General features: G+C 56.4%; 1 protein-coding gene across 2 annotated transcripts in view; it reads right to left on the bottom strand.

Moving 5' to 3' along the window:
• LOC129497010 (beta-galactosidase-1-like protein 2) overlaps window positions 1-11733 on the bottom strand; it is a 40076-nt gene extending 28343 nt beyond the window's left edge. Inside the window, exons 1-2 of one of the 2 annotated variants that reach the window (XR_008661862.1) lie at window positions 11606-11733; window positions 1073-1270 (exon numbers count right to left, since the gene is read on the bottom strand). Coding sequence is in view for 1 of the 2 variants with exons in the window: in XM_055305405.1 (XP_055161380.1) it covers window positions 1073-1270; window positions 11606-11691 (284 nt within the window). In the remaining variant the exon portion in view is untranslated. The remainder of the gene's footprint in view (window positions 1-1072; window positions 1271-11605) is intronic. The other variant, XM_055305405.1, reaches the window with a different exon arrangement.
• Window positions 11734-12624: the final 891 nt, after the last annotated feature.

The following is a 12624-nucleotide window of genomic DNA, read 5'->3' as shown; positions in this document are numbered from 1 at the left end:
CATAGGTTCCAAAGAATTCTCTATCTCATCTTTGGAAAATAAAGAAGTTCTGCAGGGGGCCCGAGTCCAGGGAGAGGTTTGGGGTGACGGTAACTGTAACGGGTGCCCCCCGGCCAGCCGCGGCCCCACCTGCCACGTGCACAGGTGAAGGGAAAGAGGCGCCCACCCTTGAGGAGACGGACGACCTCGCTTCTACGAGGCAACGCTCAGCCGGCAACGCTCCCGCGGCCTCAGGGGTCCTGCCCTGGGAATGAGGGCACCCCCAGGGCCACAACGACCTGTGCAGACCCGCGCGTCCTCTTCGGTCGCCCTTCTGGAACATCACACACAGGTCTCAACTGCGCTGCGGCGGCCCCGTCCGATCCCGTGACTCTCTTCAGAGACCGTCTGCAGAGCTACGTCATGAACCACTCAAGAAAATCTACACCCTTGATCTGTGATCACCTATTTTTGCCTGGAAACAGCTTTCCCAAGGAAGCTTTTTGAAAAAGGATCACATTCGTTTGCTGGATACATTGCGGGGTGGAGTGTCGGTTTAAAAGAAATTGAAAATCAGGGCGTCTGAGTGGCTCAGTGGTTGAGCATCTGCCTTCAGCCCAGGGCGTGACCCCGGGGTCCCAGGATCGAGTCCTGCGTCGGGCTCCCTGCATGGAGCCTGCTGCTCCCTCTGCCTGTGCCTCTGCCTCCCTCTCTTGGTGTGTGTCTCTCATGAATAAATAAAATCTTTAAAAAAAAATAAAAATCAGCCACATCTTCCTGTCGTACACCCCGCTCACCTTCACTGGGCTCCCCCGTGGGCTCTTTCTGTTCCTCTGGAGCCTCCCAGCTAGCCCGACTCCTCACCCGCACGTACAGGGGCGCCAGGCTGGGCAGGAGGCTGTGGAGCCCCGCAGACCCGGACAGGGGGCCCGGCTCCTCCTCACGGAGCTCAGCCCAAAGATTCCCTTTGGGGGCCACTCGGGTTCGGGACCGGGCCGTGCTCCCCCACCCTGACCCGAGGTCTGGGCTGCCCAGGGGAAGCCGGGGCACATGCCGCACACGCCAGAGGCCGCTGGGGTTGGGCCCGACTCACGTGGTGAGGGTGTTCAGGCCACAGGCCTTCAGCTTCAGCAAGCGGTCCCTCCAGTATTCCCGGGGCACCCGGAAGTAGTGCACGGAGCCCCCCAAGATCCAGAAGGTGGAGTCCTCCAGTGTGAAGCGCGGGCCGTTGGCCTGCAGCCCCAACTGCCGGTTTCTCAGCCACACAGGGACCAGACGATACCAGTCCAACCTGTAGGGGGACAGGGAGCGAGAAGCTGGCTCTGTCCCAGGGCGGGGGGGCTTCCCTCCCCAACCCCACCAGCCCCAGCTGGGAGGAGCAAGCCAAGACCACAGGCGGACAGGAGAGGAGCACATGGGGGGGCGGGGTTCAGGGTAGCCAGGGGGTCTGGGGGATCCAGGGAGTTTGTGGGGGGCTGGGGGATCAGGGGGGCTGGGGGATCCAGGGGGGCCGCCTGCCTGCTCAGGGCACCAGCGCCCGGCCGTGCGGAGCCGCCTGGAGGGGCAGCGGCCGCGGAGCTACGGAGCCCCGCAGGGAGGCCTGTGGCCGGCGGCGTCCAGGCACAGCCTGTGTCCCTCGAGTCAGCGTCTGAAGCCCCAGCGGAGCCAGAGTCGGCACCCCGAGCCCCAGCCGGAGGGTGCTGGCAAGCGGCAGGTGCCCCTCCAACTGCCCCCAGACTAGCGTGCCCTCCCTGCCTTGTCCCATCTCCCGGCCGTGGAAGGAGCCCGGCAGGAGGGGGGCACAAAAGGGGGCTGGACAGGGGGACCCGACCTAGGGGCCAGCCTGGCCGCGACGGCGGGGTGAGGCGGGTCCACGGCGCGAGTCCCACCAAGAACCACCGCGTCACCCGGGGGCATCGGGGCCACGGCCAGAGGACAGCCCTCCCGCAGCTCTCGGGGCGGGGAAGGAAGGAAGCAGGTGGAGGGAACAGGGGCTCGGGCTCGGGGCGCCCGCCGGTGGACCCGCAGCCTGACACGCAGGCGTCTACCCGGGCATCTCCTCTTTCGCCTCCTCTGGTCACGTGCTTTCAGTGGAGTCCATAAGGTAACATTAGGAAAGAAACTTCGAGAAGGGGAGGAGGAGGAGGATCCCCGGCTCAGAGAGAGCGGGGCGCCCTGCTGCAGGCCGGAACCGAGGACCACCATGCGAGGACGGGCCCCCCGGGGCAGTCCGGGCACCAGGCTGGGCGCCGCACAGGAGCCCCCGACGGGGTCAGTGCTTCCCCGCTCAGCTTGGCTGCACCGCCCGAGGGGCCACGGGGTGGGCACCCTGCTTGGCACGGCCCGCCAGGGTGCGGGTCCCCCGGGAGCGCACAGGTGCCGCGCAGGGCCGGGGGCCACAAGCTCGGGCGAGGCTGCGGCCTGGGCTTCCCCGTGGCAGGGGAGCCCAGGACCACACAGGCGCCACACACGCCGCAGCCCAGGAGGCTGTGCCCACGGCCATGACAGGCAAGGAGATCCGCCTCCTCTGGCCTCTCAGCCGCCAGGACCCGAGCTCCCGCGGGGCCGCCTGGGCACACGAAGAGACCCCACCACCGCTCCCCTTCCCTGAAGGCAAAGCTGCACATTACAGGTTCCGAGAGCTCCCAGAGGGCAGTTCCTCCGGGGGCGCCCGACTGTCTTGGTGGGGTCGGCCCAGATCAGGTCCCGAGTTCAAGCCCCACATTGGGCTCCACACCGGGCTTGGCACCAGGGCTTAAGCCGACTCCTTCCAGAGACCCCCGCGTGGGGAGGACGTGGACACGAGCCCCGGCCCTGCTCTCGGGTAGCCCTGCACCTCGGGCCAGTGACACAAGCTCTGGAGGCGCGAGCATCGTCCTCCGTAAAGCGGGGTGTGTGCCATACAAGGCTCTGCCTCCCCCTGCATCAGCTTGCTTCTGCAGGCTCTGCGTTGGGGACAATCACCTCGTGGGGCTCTCCTAGGGTCCTTCACATGGAATGTTCCCCGCCCTTCTATTTGTTTTGAAGATTTTATTTATTTATTCATGAGAGGCACAGAGAGAGAGGCTGAGCCACAGGCCGAGGGAGAACCAGGCTCCATGCAGGGAGCCCGACGCGGTACTCGATCCCAGGACCCCTGGGTCACGACCCAAGCTGAAGGCAGGCGCTCACCCGCTGAGCCCCGGGCGCCCCTCGTTACCTTTAAGGACGGTGAACACAGGACTCGGCCCTCAGCCCAGCAGGCCGCACTCCGCTCACTGGCCAGACCCCCACCTCAGAACCATCTTCAAGTCGCCAAGCTCCAGTCCCTGCCTTTCGTTCAGGGGTCTCCCAGATGCCGTGGGCGCCCCTGCTCAGGGCACGGGTGGAGGTGGGGCTGGAAGCTCCACCCTACAGCCTGCGCTCACACTCACCCGACCTGCCCGCGCCCCAACAGCCACCTCCAGGTGCGGCGCACCTGCCGAGCATGGTCACCTGGGTTTGCTGCAGACACTCACACTCAGGCCTCAAGTGAGACCCGAATTAGAATCCACATCCCAACCAGACCCCAAGGTAAAGTCTGAGAAGCACTCATCCGCATCTCGTCCTCTGACATCTGTAATGTCACCACTTCCCGGGGACGCCCCGGGGGGCTCAGCGGTTGGACGCCTGCCTCCAGCTCATGGCGTGATCCCGGGACCCGGGATCGAGTCCCGCACCCGGCTCTTGCGGAGAGCCTGCTTCTCCCTCTGCCTATGTCTCTGCCTCTGAGTGTCTCTCACGAATAAATAAATGAAAAATAAATAAATCTTCATAGTCTCATCCCGGATAAAGCATCTATCTGCTTCTGTCTTCACGTGCTGTCATTTTCTAGATTTTTTAAAAAGAAAGTATCTCGTCTCGGTGCTTATGAAGAGGCATGAAACTAACCCTGCAAACCACAAAAGCTAGCTCGTATCAAATTCCAAGTTCGGGAGAATTCAGCGGTTTCCTCTCTGAAAATGTGCTGGTACATTACTAAATGAGTTTTTAATCCATTAATGAAAAGGATGAATTCACTGAGAAAATTAGGATAAATGTGGGATTTCTCCAAGGAATTCACTGCGAGAAAATGAAAGGCGGTACACGGCGGAGCTTCATAAACAAGAAAGCTCCATGCAAATGGTTATTAATACTGATAACAGTCATTAGCACTAGAGACCACAAATTAATAACCACCCCCATGCTTCCTGAGTAATTAACTCAGTAATAACAAAATAAATAAAGTGGAAACTATGTGGTTCTATCAGGTCAGAGACACTTTCCTTCCAAATTAGGCCTGTTTCCAAGGAGCTAACCAAGGCCTCAGGAAACCCTGGTTTCTGCTGCTCCTCCCAGGGAGCAAGTAATTCATGCTGAAACCTCGTAGAAACCATTTATTAGAAAGCTAGATTATTCATTCATTGTTTAGATTGTAGAAAGCTTCTTCTTAGGTAATCTCTGTGCCCAACGTGAGGCTCAACCTCAAAACCTTGAGACCAAGAGTCACACGCTCCACCAAACAAGCCAGCCAGGTGCCCCTTGTCGAAAGCTTTTTTTTTTTTTTTTTTTTTTTTTTTTTTTTTTTTTTTTTTTTTTTTTTTTACGAGACCAGGGCATCTGCCTTCCTCTAGCTGGAGCACGTACTACTTTTTCCTGGAAATTCTGTTGCCTTTGTATCTTTGCTTCATTGTAGGATAAGTAAGTTCTCAGTCTAAGAACCAACTGAGGAGCAGGCCTCGGCCACCAGGCTGACCCATGCTCAGGTTTGCTCTGCTCAGAGCCATCTCCGTGCACGGTCTACAGCGAGGTTTCCAGATGGAGGCACATGGGTCAGGATGTGTGACAGGCCCTTGCACCATATAACAAGACCTCTACATCCTGGTGCCACCATCCCTTTTGGCAGGTGACAGCAGGTTGTGCAAGCTACAGACCCAACAGGTTAGGGGGAAGTAACAGGAGGTGGACATGGGGCCCCAGTTCCCTGCGGTGAGGAGATGCCATCAGGCGGCGACAGGGAGGATGGAGGAGGATGGAGGAGGAGGAGAGGAAGGCGTCCTCCTTATACGTCATCACTGTAATGAACAGTGATGTGGAGCAGGGCAGGCTCCACACAGGCTGGTGGCACCGGACATGGTCAACAGTGCTGGGTCAATGTGTTTGAGTGGGAAAGCCAGATGGGCTGGTGACAAGCCTACACCTCCCCATGTGGGCCACTGAATCGCGTCCCGGCACCCGGAGAAGGCCTTCCAGGTGGGCAAGACAAGAGCCACATCCAGTCACCAACTTGAACGATCTCCTTAGATCCAGGGCGCTCGTCAAGGCAGGGCTGAAATGGCTCTGGCCATGCCAGAAGGATCCCAGTGTCACCTGTACGTCCTGCAAATGGTGATCGCTAATGGGGCCGTGGCAGGACTGGGAGGCTTCCCGTAGGGTCACAGTCACCAGCTGGAGGCATGCTGGCCCCCAGCAGTGACCAGGCAATTTTAGGCTGGCCAAGGGTGTGCACAGGCTCAGTACACGGAGGAGTCGTCTGCAGAAATCGTCCTTTGGTTCACAGCCTCAGTCCTCGCTGACCCCAAGGACTGGCCGCTCTGGCCCTACACGTAATGGAAACTTAAGAGATGACAACTGACAAATCCAACCTCCAAGTGCACTGGGATCCACGGGGCCGCCCCCAGCACAGGTTCACTGCATCGAAGTCCAGTGCATCGTATTAAAGGTACTGACCAAAACGACACTCGCCTCCTCGTTCATGCACGTGGTCACGCCAGAGACCATCATGTAGACGGCAGTTCTCTTCAACTGCCCCGGGGACGTCATCACGCGTACAAATCTCCTCACTGGGATCTACAGTACACACCTCTGGTCATCACCCCGGAGCCTGATGCGCTTACAGGCTCCCACGAGGCCCACTTCCTTGGGCATCCCATTCCCTTCAACTGCCCGCTGGCAGAAATTTCGGCCTCCGCAGTCTCCGGGCTGTATGCTCCCCCTCAGCAGCGGAGCTTGAGGGTGTAAGGAAGGAGCTGCCCACCCTCCGGCCCAGGCCAGTGCCCTTAATGCCTCTAATCCAGAATAATGGCTCCTGGATCAATCCTGGAACCCCAAGAACTTCAGCCCCAGTGAAACAAACCGTCCTTGTAGCTGATGTAGCTTCCTGGATGCGATCCCTGGACCCGGCCCAACGCTTTAGGCTCCTGCTTTGCTGGAACAGCAGGTAGTATTTCCAAAGAGCTTGAGCCTTCCATTCCGAAGGCCAGTACACTCATTTTGCAGGAATGTGAGGTCATTTTGCAGCACTTTGCAGGTCAGTGACACTACTGCAACCTTAGTGCCTCTGTCCTTGCCTCTGAAAAGGCTTCTTGGTAAGCCAGGAACTGGCCCGGCACCCAGGCTCCAGCAAGTCAGGCCAAGTGGCTGCTTATAGGGTCCAGGGACTTGCTGCTGGTTCAGAGGACGACATCTTCTAAATACTGCCGAAGTTTATATGTGAATAAATGCGGATTAGACCAAAACCTTGAGACCCATTGGTGAAGCAACAAAACTGCTCCGTAGTAATCAACCACATATTAACAATAAAATGTATTTTGATGTTATGTGACAGAAATTCTCCATTTCGGGGAAAATTTCCATTGCGACATCATAAATAGAAAAAGTCTTTTCTCAAAATAGAGGTGAAAATTCCATTAGAAAAATGCAAAACCTCTACTGACATAGTGCTTAGAGATGCTCTAAGATCTAAGATCTCTAAGATGCGTGTGGAATCAGAATAAAATGATTTCATGAAACAAGGGGAAACGTAAATATGATCAATATTTTTTAAAATCCACCACATAAGGGACGCCTGGGTGGCTCAGCGGTTAAGCATCTGCCTTCAGCTCAGGGCATGACCCCTGGGTCCCGGGATCGAGTCCTGTATCAGGCTCCCCGCATGGAGCCTGCTTCTCCCCCTGCCTGTGTCTCTGTCTCTCTGTGTCTCTCATGAATAAATAAAATCTTTTTAAAAAATCCAGCACGAGACTTTTATCTACATATATATATATATATAGGAGATGGACTAGTTCTTAAAGACACAACCTATACACACGCAGATTAAACAACTTCCCCCTCCATCTATGGAGCTCAGAACCTACCTCACATCGATCCAACAGACATAGAATGTGCTATTTACTTATTTTAACTTATTTTTTACTTATTTTAAATGTCTATCAGGATTTAAAACAAGTATCTCATATGGTGAGCAATTCTAGGTACAGAAATACACCCAGCAGATCTTCACTGCAACCTTGGGGCGGGGGGGGGGGGGGGTTAGTGCTTGGGCTTTATGTTAACTCCAGTGTAGCTGACATACACTGCAAGTCTGCAGGAGCTAAAAGACTGCAAACAATTGATGTCTGTCAACAGGGACCCGTTTGAATAAACCCTATCCCTAATGGCACCTGGGGTAACACACAGAGCGATCTTCCTGTCCATGCCCAGAGTAGCCTTGCAAGAAACATCATCATTATCACCTCTACTAGGGTGCAGAGGGGCTCCTAGGGGGTCTTTATTTTCCTCCCTGTATTATTTGAATACTTCGTCCTTTACGTAGATTACCGACCCACAAGGCAAGCTTTGCAGGAAGACACAGCACGTTCTTGAAAGGAACAATGCCACCATCCGTCTGTCCTGCTGCAGGAGTATGAAAGCCGTGAGCATCATCAACTAGGAGTCTCTACCCGCAGACCCCAGTCAAGAGTTACCTGCTTCATTACCATTAGCGTCCAAAAATACTCCTGCCCTTTTATCCCAGAAGTCTCACGCAACGGGAACTCTTTCTCAACAGGGCCTTTGATATCCAGAGCAAGATTTAAGCAAGAAATAAAATTGAGTGGGGAGGAAGCAGCAAATACCCCTAAACCAGAAGAACTGAGCTGGATGATGGGGGAGGAACAGGGGAGAAGGGGGAGGGCCTTCAGTCTTTTTCAGGTGCTAAATGTTCTGAAAAGACCGCTCTAAATTCCAGCATTTCCTGAAACTTCATTAGAAGACCGTTCAAGGCGATATAATGGAACTCTGAGTCATTTCATCAAAGATGAAGTGTTTTTATTTCACGTGCTACTTCCTTGACCCAAGGTACAGAGAACTCTTTGGCCAACCTTCCCATACGTCTGCTGCCAAGGCTGCGTAGCTTTTCCCTGAATCTCCTAGTACCCCACTTTAATCACAGATACACCACTGGTGACCATGCTCTTGCTTTAAGACACTCTGGTCCCCTTTCAGTTGGCTGGTAAGGCCCACCATCTTCCCAGCACAGGGCGACTCAGACATCCTACCCCGCGCTCTGACTGAACCATGTCCTGGGAGCCACGTTTCCCCACTTGTGTCTGAGAAATGACTACCTGCTGAAACAGACACTTCCTAGGTGCTGAAGACTCGCTACTAGAAGATCAAAGGAACAGTGCTCAAAGATTCGAAGATTCCAGGAAATATGACTCAGGCCTCAAGCAGGGTAGAGTCCTGCAACAGGCAAAGCTCATAAAAATCATAAAAAAGTCATTAAAAAATGACCTCACAGAGGCCCAGGAAGAAAGGCACCATTTGCCCACACATCCTTGAAAGACAGGACTGGCCATGATCTGGATTAAAGAAGGTGACCAGGTCATGTTGCTAAGTGATCCACCTTCTCTAAAGAGAAGAAAATAATAAAAATAAATAAATAAATAAATCTAAAAAATAAATAGATAGATAGATAGATAGATAGATAGATAAATAAATAAATAAATGATTTAATAGGCTCTCCTTTCCTCTCCTCCAGGAAGAGTGTAGGGCCTGGAATCCAGATAATGCCAGGGCAAGAGCTCTGAGTGAGGCAGAGCTGGGCAAACAGGTGAACTTACCTTTCAGGAGGCATGATGCAGAGCGCCTACCTGGCCACTTTCCACTCTCCTGACTTTTTTTAGCTGAGCTAAAATATCAGGTTTGAACGATGCTGGGTTAATTAATTATTGCTCAGTGATGCATTTATGGTAAGGAAAAGAGTCATGAGTGGGAACCATGTCCTGATGGTATCAAGCAGGCACTCCGGCGTCTACGGAGTGGGAGGAGGAAAGTCCAGGAAGGGCAACTAACTCTTCACACTGATATGCTTCAAAGATCTCCACCTAACACGGAGTGAAAGAGGCCAAATCAAAGCAGAGTATTTACCTTAGGATTACGTTTCTATAAAGCTCTAAAAAATGCAGACACATCGCGGCAGAGCCGGGTGTATAGGAGTGGGGGAGCAGGGAAGGGCACAGGAGGGACACACAGGACACAGGCGAATTCCGGGCGCCGGTGGGCATCTCCACCCCCGACCATAGGGGGATTTCCACAGGTGGATACACACGCACCGCAGCCTATCCAGCCGTACCAGCTACACAAGTACAACTTGAGCATGACAGTTATCCGGCAACAGAGGTTAACTTCAGACCAGTGTCCAAGCTCCAAAATACGGAAGGTTGAAATCATCCTCAAAAAGTCATCCTGGTCCTATTTCTTGGATGTGACATAATCAAGCAGCTATGACTGAGCATGAACCAGCCCAAGGTAAAGTCCATGGAAAAAACAAAAGCTGGGGCCCAGCGCCACTGCCCATCACCAGATCCCCGCCTTCTGAGGGACAGGGAAAGGGCTGATCCCCACGGCTCCACTCCACAGAGCTGCCACTGAGCAGCCAGGTCCCATGGGGCCTACATGCCACGGCCACAGCCCGGCAGCCCTGAGAGGGCCCTACCTCCGCTCGGTTAGTGACCTAGGCCAAGCTCGAGCAAGGCCAGCAGAGGAAGCCGCAAGGTGCTCTCGTCTGCCGTCCGGAGAGCATCCTCGGTGTCCAGGCCAAGCAGGAGGAGGACCTGGGCAACACCATGAGGCGGCTACAACTAACGACGCCCAAGAGACACAGATTTTGAAGGACCCTAAGAGATGGCCCTGAATTGGGCTCAGAGCTTCTGCGGCCTCTGTCTTCCCGGCTGAGAAGTGGGGGTCAGCAGGGAGAACTTTCCAGCCGTTTCCTCAGGCTTGAGCCACAGCGACTCCCAGGCACACACGCCACAAGCCCCACTGACTCCTGCCATGGCCACTCGCCTCAGGCAGGGCCACGGGCAACTGCCCCCGGCAGCTCAGGCTCCTTCTCAGCCAGTCAGCTACCTGACACCTCATCCTCCTTCCTGCTCAACACCAACACACACCCAGCCTCCTTCCCACCCCTCTCCCTGTGGATGATTAGGGCGCACAGCCGCCCGGCTCCAGGCCTCAGAGCGGCCCCCCGTGCCTCTGCGTGGACTGCCATTTTCTCGACCTCCAGCAATGGGCAAACCACAAGCCACCTGCACACCTGTGGCCTTTCTCTCTGGGGTGTGGGCTCCTTGGTTCCTGCTGTATGACGGAGACTCCTGTTCCCTCTGCTTTGAGTAATCCTCTGGGCTTTGCATCAGCCTTGCATCAAGAGGAAGCCTGAGCAACCTACAAGAGCCAGGACCAGTCTTCACAGAAAAATGGGTTAGAGATCACTGACAAGGTGGAAAAAGGGCGTAGAAACCACTGGAAACAAATTGCCCCTTCAGTTTTCTAGACCCCTGAGTGAGAAGAGCACCATCTCTCTCTCTCAAATGATTATTATAACATCTCACCCACTCCAAAGCCAGAACAGGTAAAGCAAAGACATGTAAGTCTTACAAAGGTGGAAACAAGTTCCTGAATATGTTCCATGGCAGCAAAAAATACTTAGGTATTTATTCCTCCCAATCCCCTAGAGGAAATTCAGAGAAACTAATGAAGGGGGCTGGAAAAAGCAAAAAATAAAGCTGAAAAGGGAGGTCACCTTCAGCTTCCTCAACACTAACTTTCAGGGCCAAAGCATTTGATACCCCTGGTCGGCTTCCCCAGCAACACGGGAGGTTTTGAATATGGAAAGTGCCAGCCATCAACCGGAAAGACCTGGTCAGAACCCTAGAACCCTATAAACAGACCCAGTCCCCCAAGTCCCGGGCTGGGGCACCGCGGCTGCAGCTGCAGGTCCAGGCCTTCTACCGCCAGACACAGCCACTTTGTAAAGGGGGGAGGGCAGGGCTGAGCCGATGGCCCACCGACCTGGGAAGGTGGAGACCAGACGCATCAGTCCTACAGTGGGGCTAGAAGTCCGGGTTGGAGAGACTGAGGTTCTCCGAGGGCCCGCGGGGCAGCGTCCTCAGGACTGCGCCGCAGGTGGGAGCGTCCAGGAGCCGCCGGGGAGGGGGGCGGCGGCACCGACCACCCGCAGGTGCGCGTCCAGGAGCGCTGGCTTCTGGCGAACGAGCAGCCCCCCGGCAGACGTGCTAGGAGATGCGGGGGCCCGGGGAAGCAGAAGCAGGCTCCCAAGGAGGACGAGGGGTGCAGCAGGGACCGGGCGAAGCGAGGCGACCTGAAGCCGTGCTGGCCGCCCAAGGAGCTGGGAGCGCCCTCGGAGGAAGCAGAGCGGGGACCACGAGCACCGAGAAGGGGCCCGACGCCCGGAGACTGAGCGCAAGCGCCCGGTGTCGCCCGGGGGCTCGGGGTGCCGGGGCTGCCTCCGCCGGGGGGACCTCCGGGCGCGGGGGGCGGGGGCGGGGGTGGGGCGGGGGCGGCTCACCTGCGGAGCACCAGCAAGCCCAGGAGCAGCAGCAGCAGGACCCCGAGCGTGCGGCCGGGCTTCCGCGCCAGGCTCCACTTGCCCATCGCTGGCGGCGCGCACACCCCGCGGCAGCCTCTGGAGCCTGCGCTCGGCCGCGCGGGAGGCTCGGGCGGGGGCGGGGCCGCGCACTGGTCGCCAGGGAGACCGCCCGCGTCCCGCCGGCCCGCAGGCGCTCATTGGCCGAGGCGCCTGGCCCCGCCTCCCGCGTGGGCCCTGAGGGGCGGGGCCTGCTGGGGGCGGGGCCTGCCCCAGGGGCGGGGCTGTACAGGTGGCCTCCCCGAGCAGGTGTGGACTCGCCCAGGGTCCTGGCCTCCCCGCGCGTCCACCTCCGCGGTTCCGGCCCTGCACGGTGTGCACAGGTGCGAACACACCGGGCGCGCGAGGCCCCGTCCTTACACACCCGGAGAGCACACCCCGCACCGCGCTACACCAGCAAGCCCCGCTAAGGGCACCTGCGAAGTCAACACTGTCCGTTTTACAATTCAGATTCTGAAGAGGGATGTATGGTGAAAAGTCCGCACATTGTAGAATCTCCTCTAGACGCATTTTCTGCCTTGCGTGGTGCACGTGGGGATAGCCCGCGGGGTGGTGAGTGCAGAGGAAGGCGCCCCAAAATATCTGCCTTTCGTTTCCAGGAGTCCTAGTCCGGTCCTGACTCCCAGTGATGTAGGAAGGAGTTAGGGGCAGAGGGCGCTAGGCAGGGAAAGGCCCAGAGTCAGGCTTCCAGGAATCTGGCCTCCCATTAACCCCAAGGGCACCGAAAGGCCCGAGTCAGGCTCCTACCCCTCCCAAGGAAACAGATAAAACAGTAAAAATAAAAAATAAACCCGGCTCCGCAGCTCCATAGTGTTAGGGAGTCTCCCCCTTAAATGGCTACTAAGTGATCACAGAAACCCAGGTGCAGAGAGTGTTATGGAGGAGCCCTTACCCAGAGAGGAACACCTTGTTTGTGCTCAGGATATTCACAAAGAAACATC

Source organism: Nyctereutes procyonoides, unplaced genomic scaffold (assembly GCF_905146905.1).
Source record: "Nyctereutes procyonoides isolate TBG_1078 unplaced genomic scaffold, NYPRO_anot_genome, whole genome shotgun sequence".
Classification (NCBI taxonomy): domain Eukaryota; kingdom Metazoa; phylum Chordata; class Mammalia; order Carnivora; family Canidae; genus Nyctereutes; species Nyctereutes procyonoides.
Note: the sequence above shows the minus strand (reverse complement) of the source record. Positions and strands in the feature narration are given on the sequence as shown.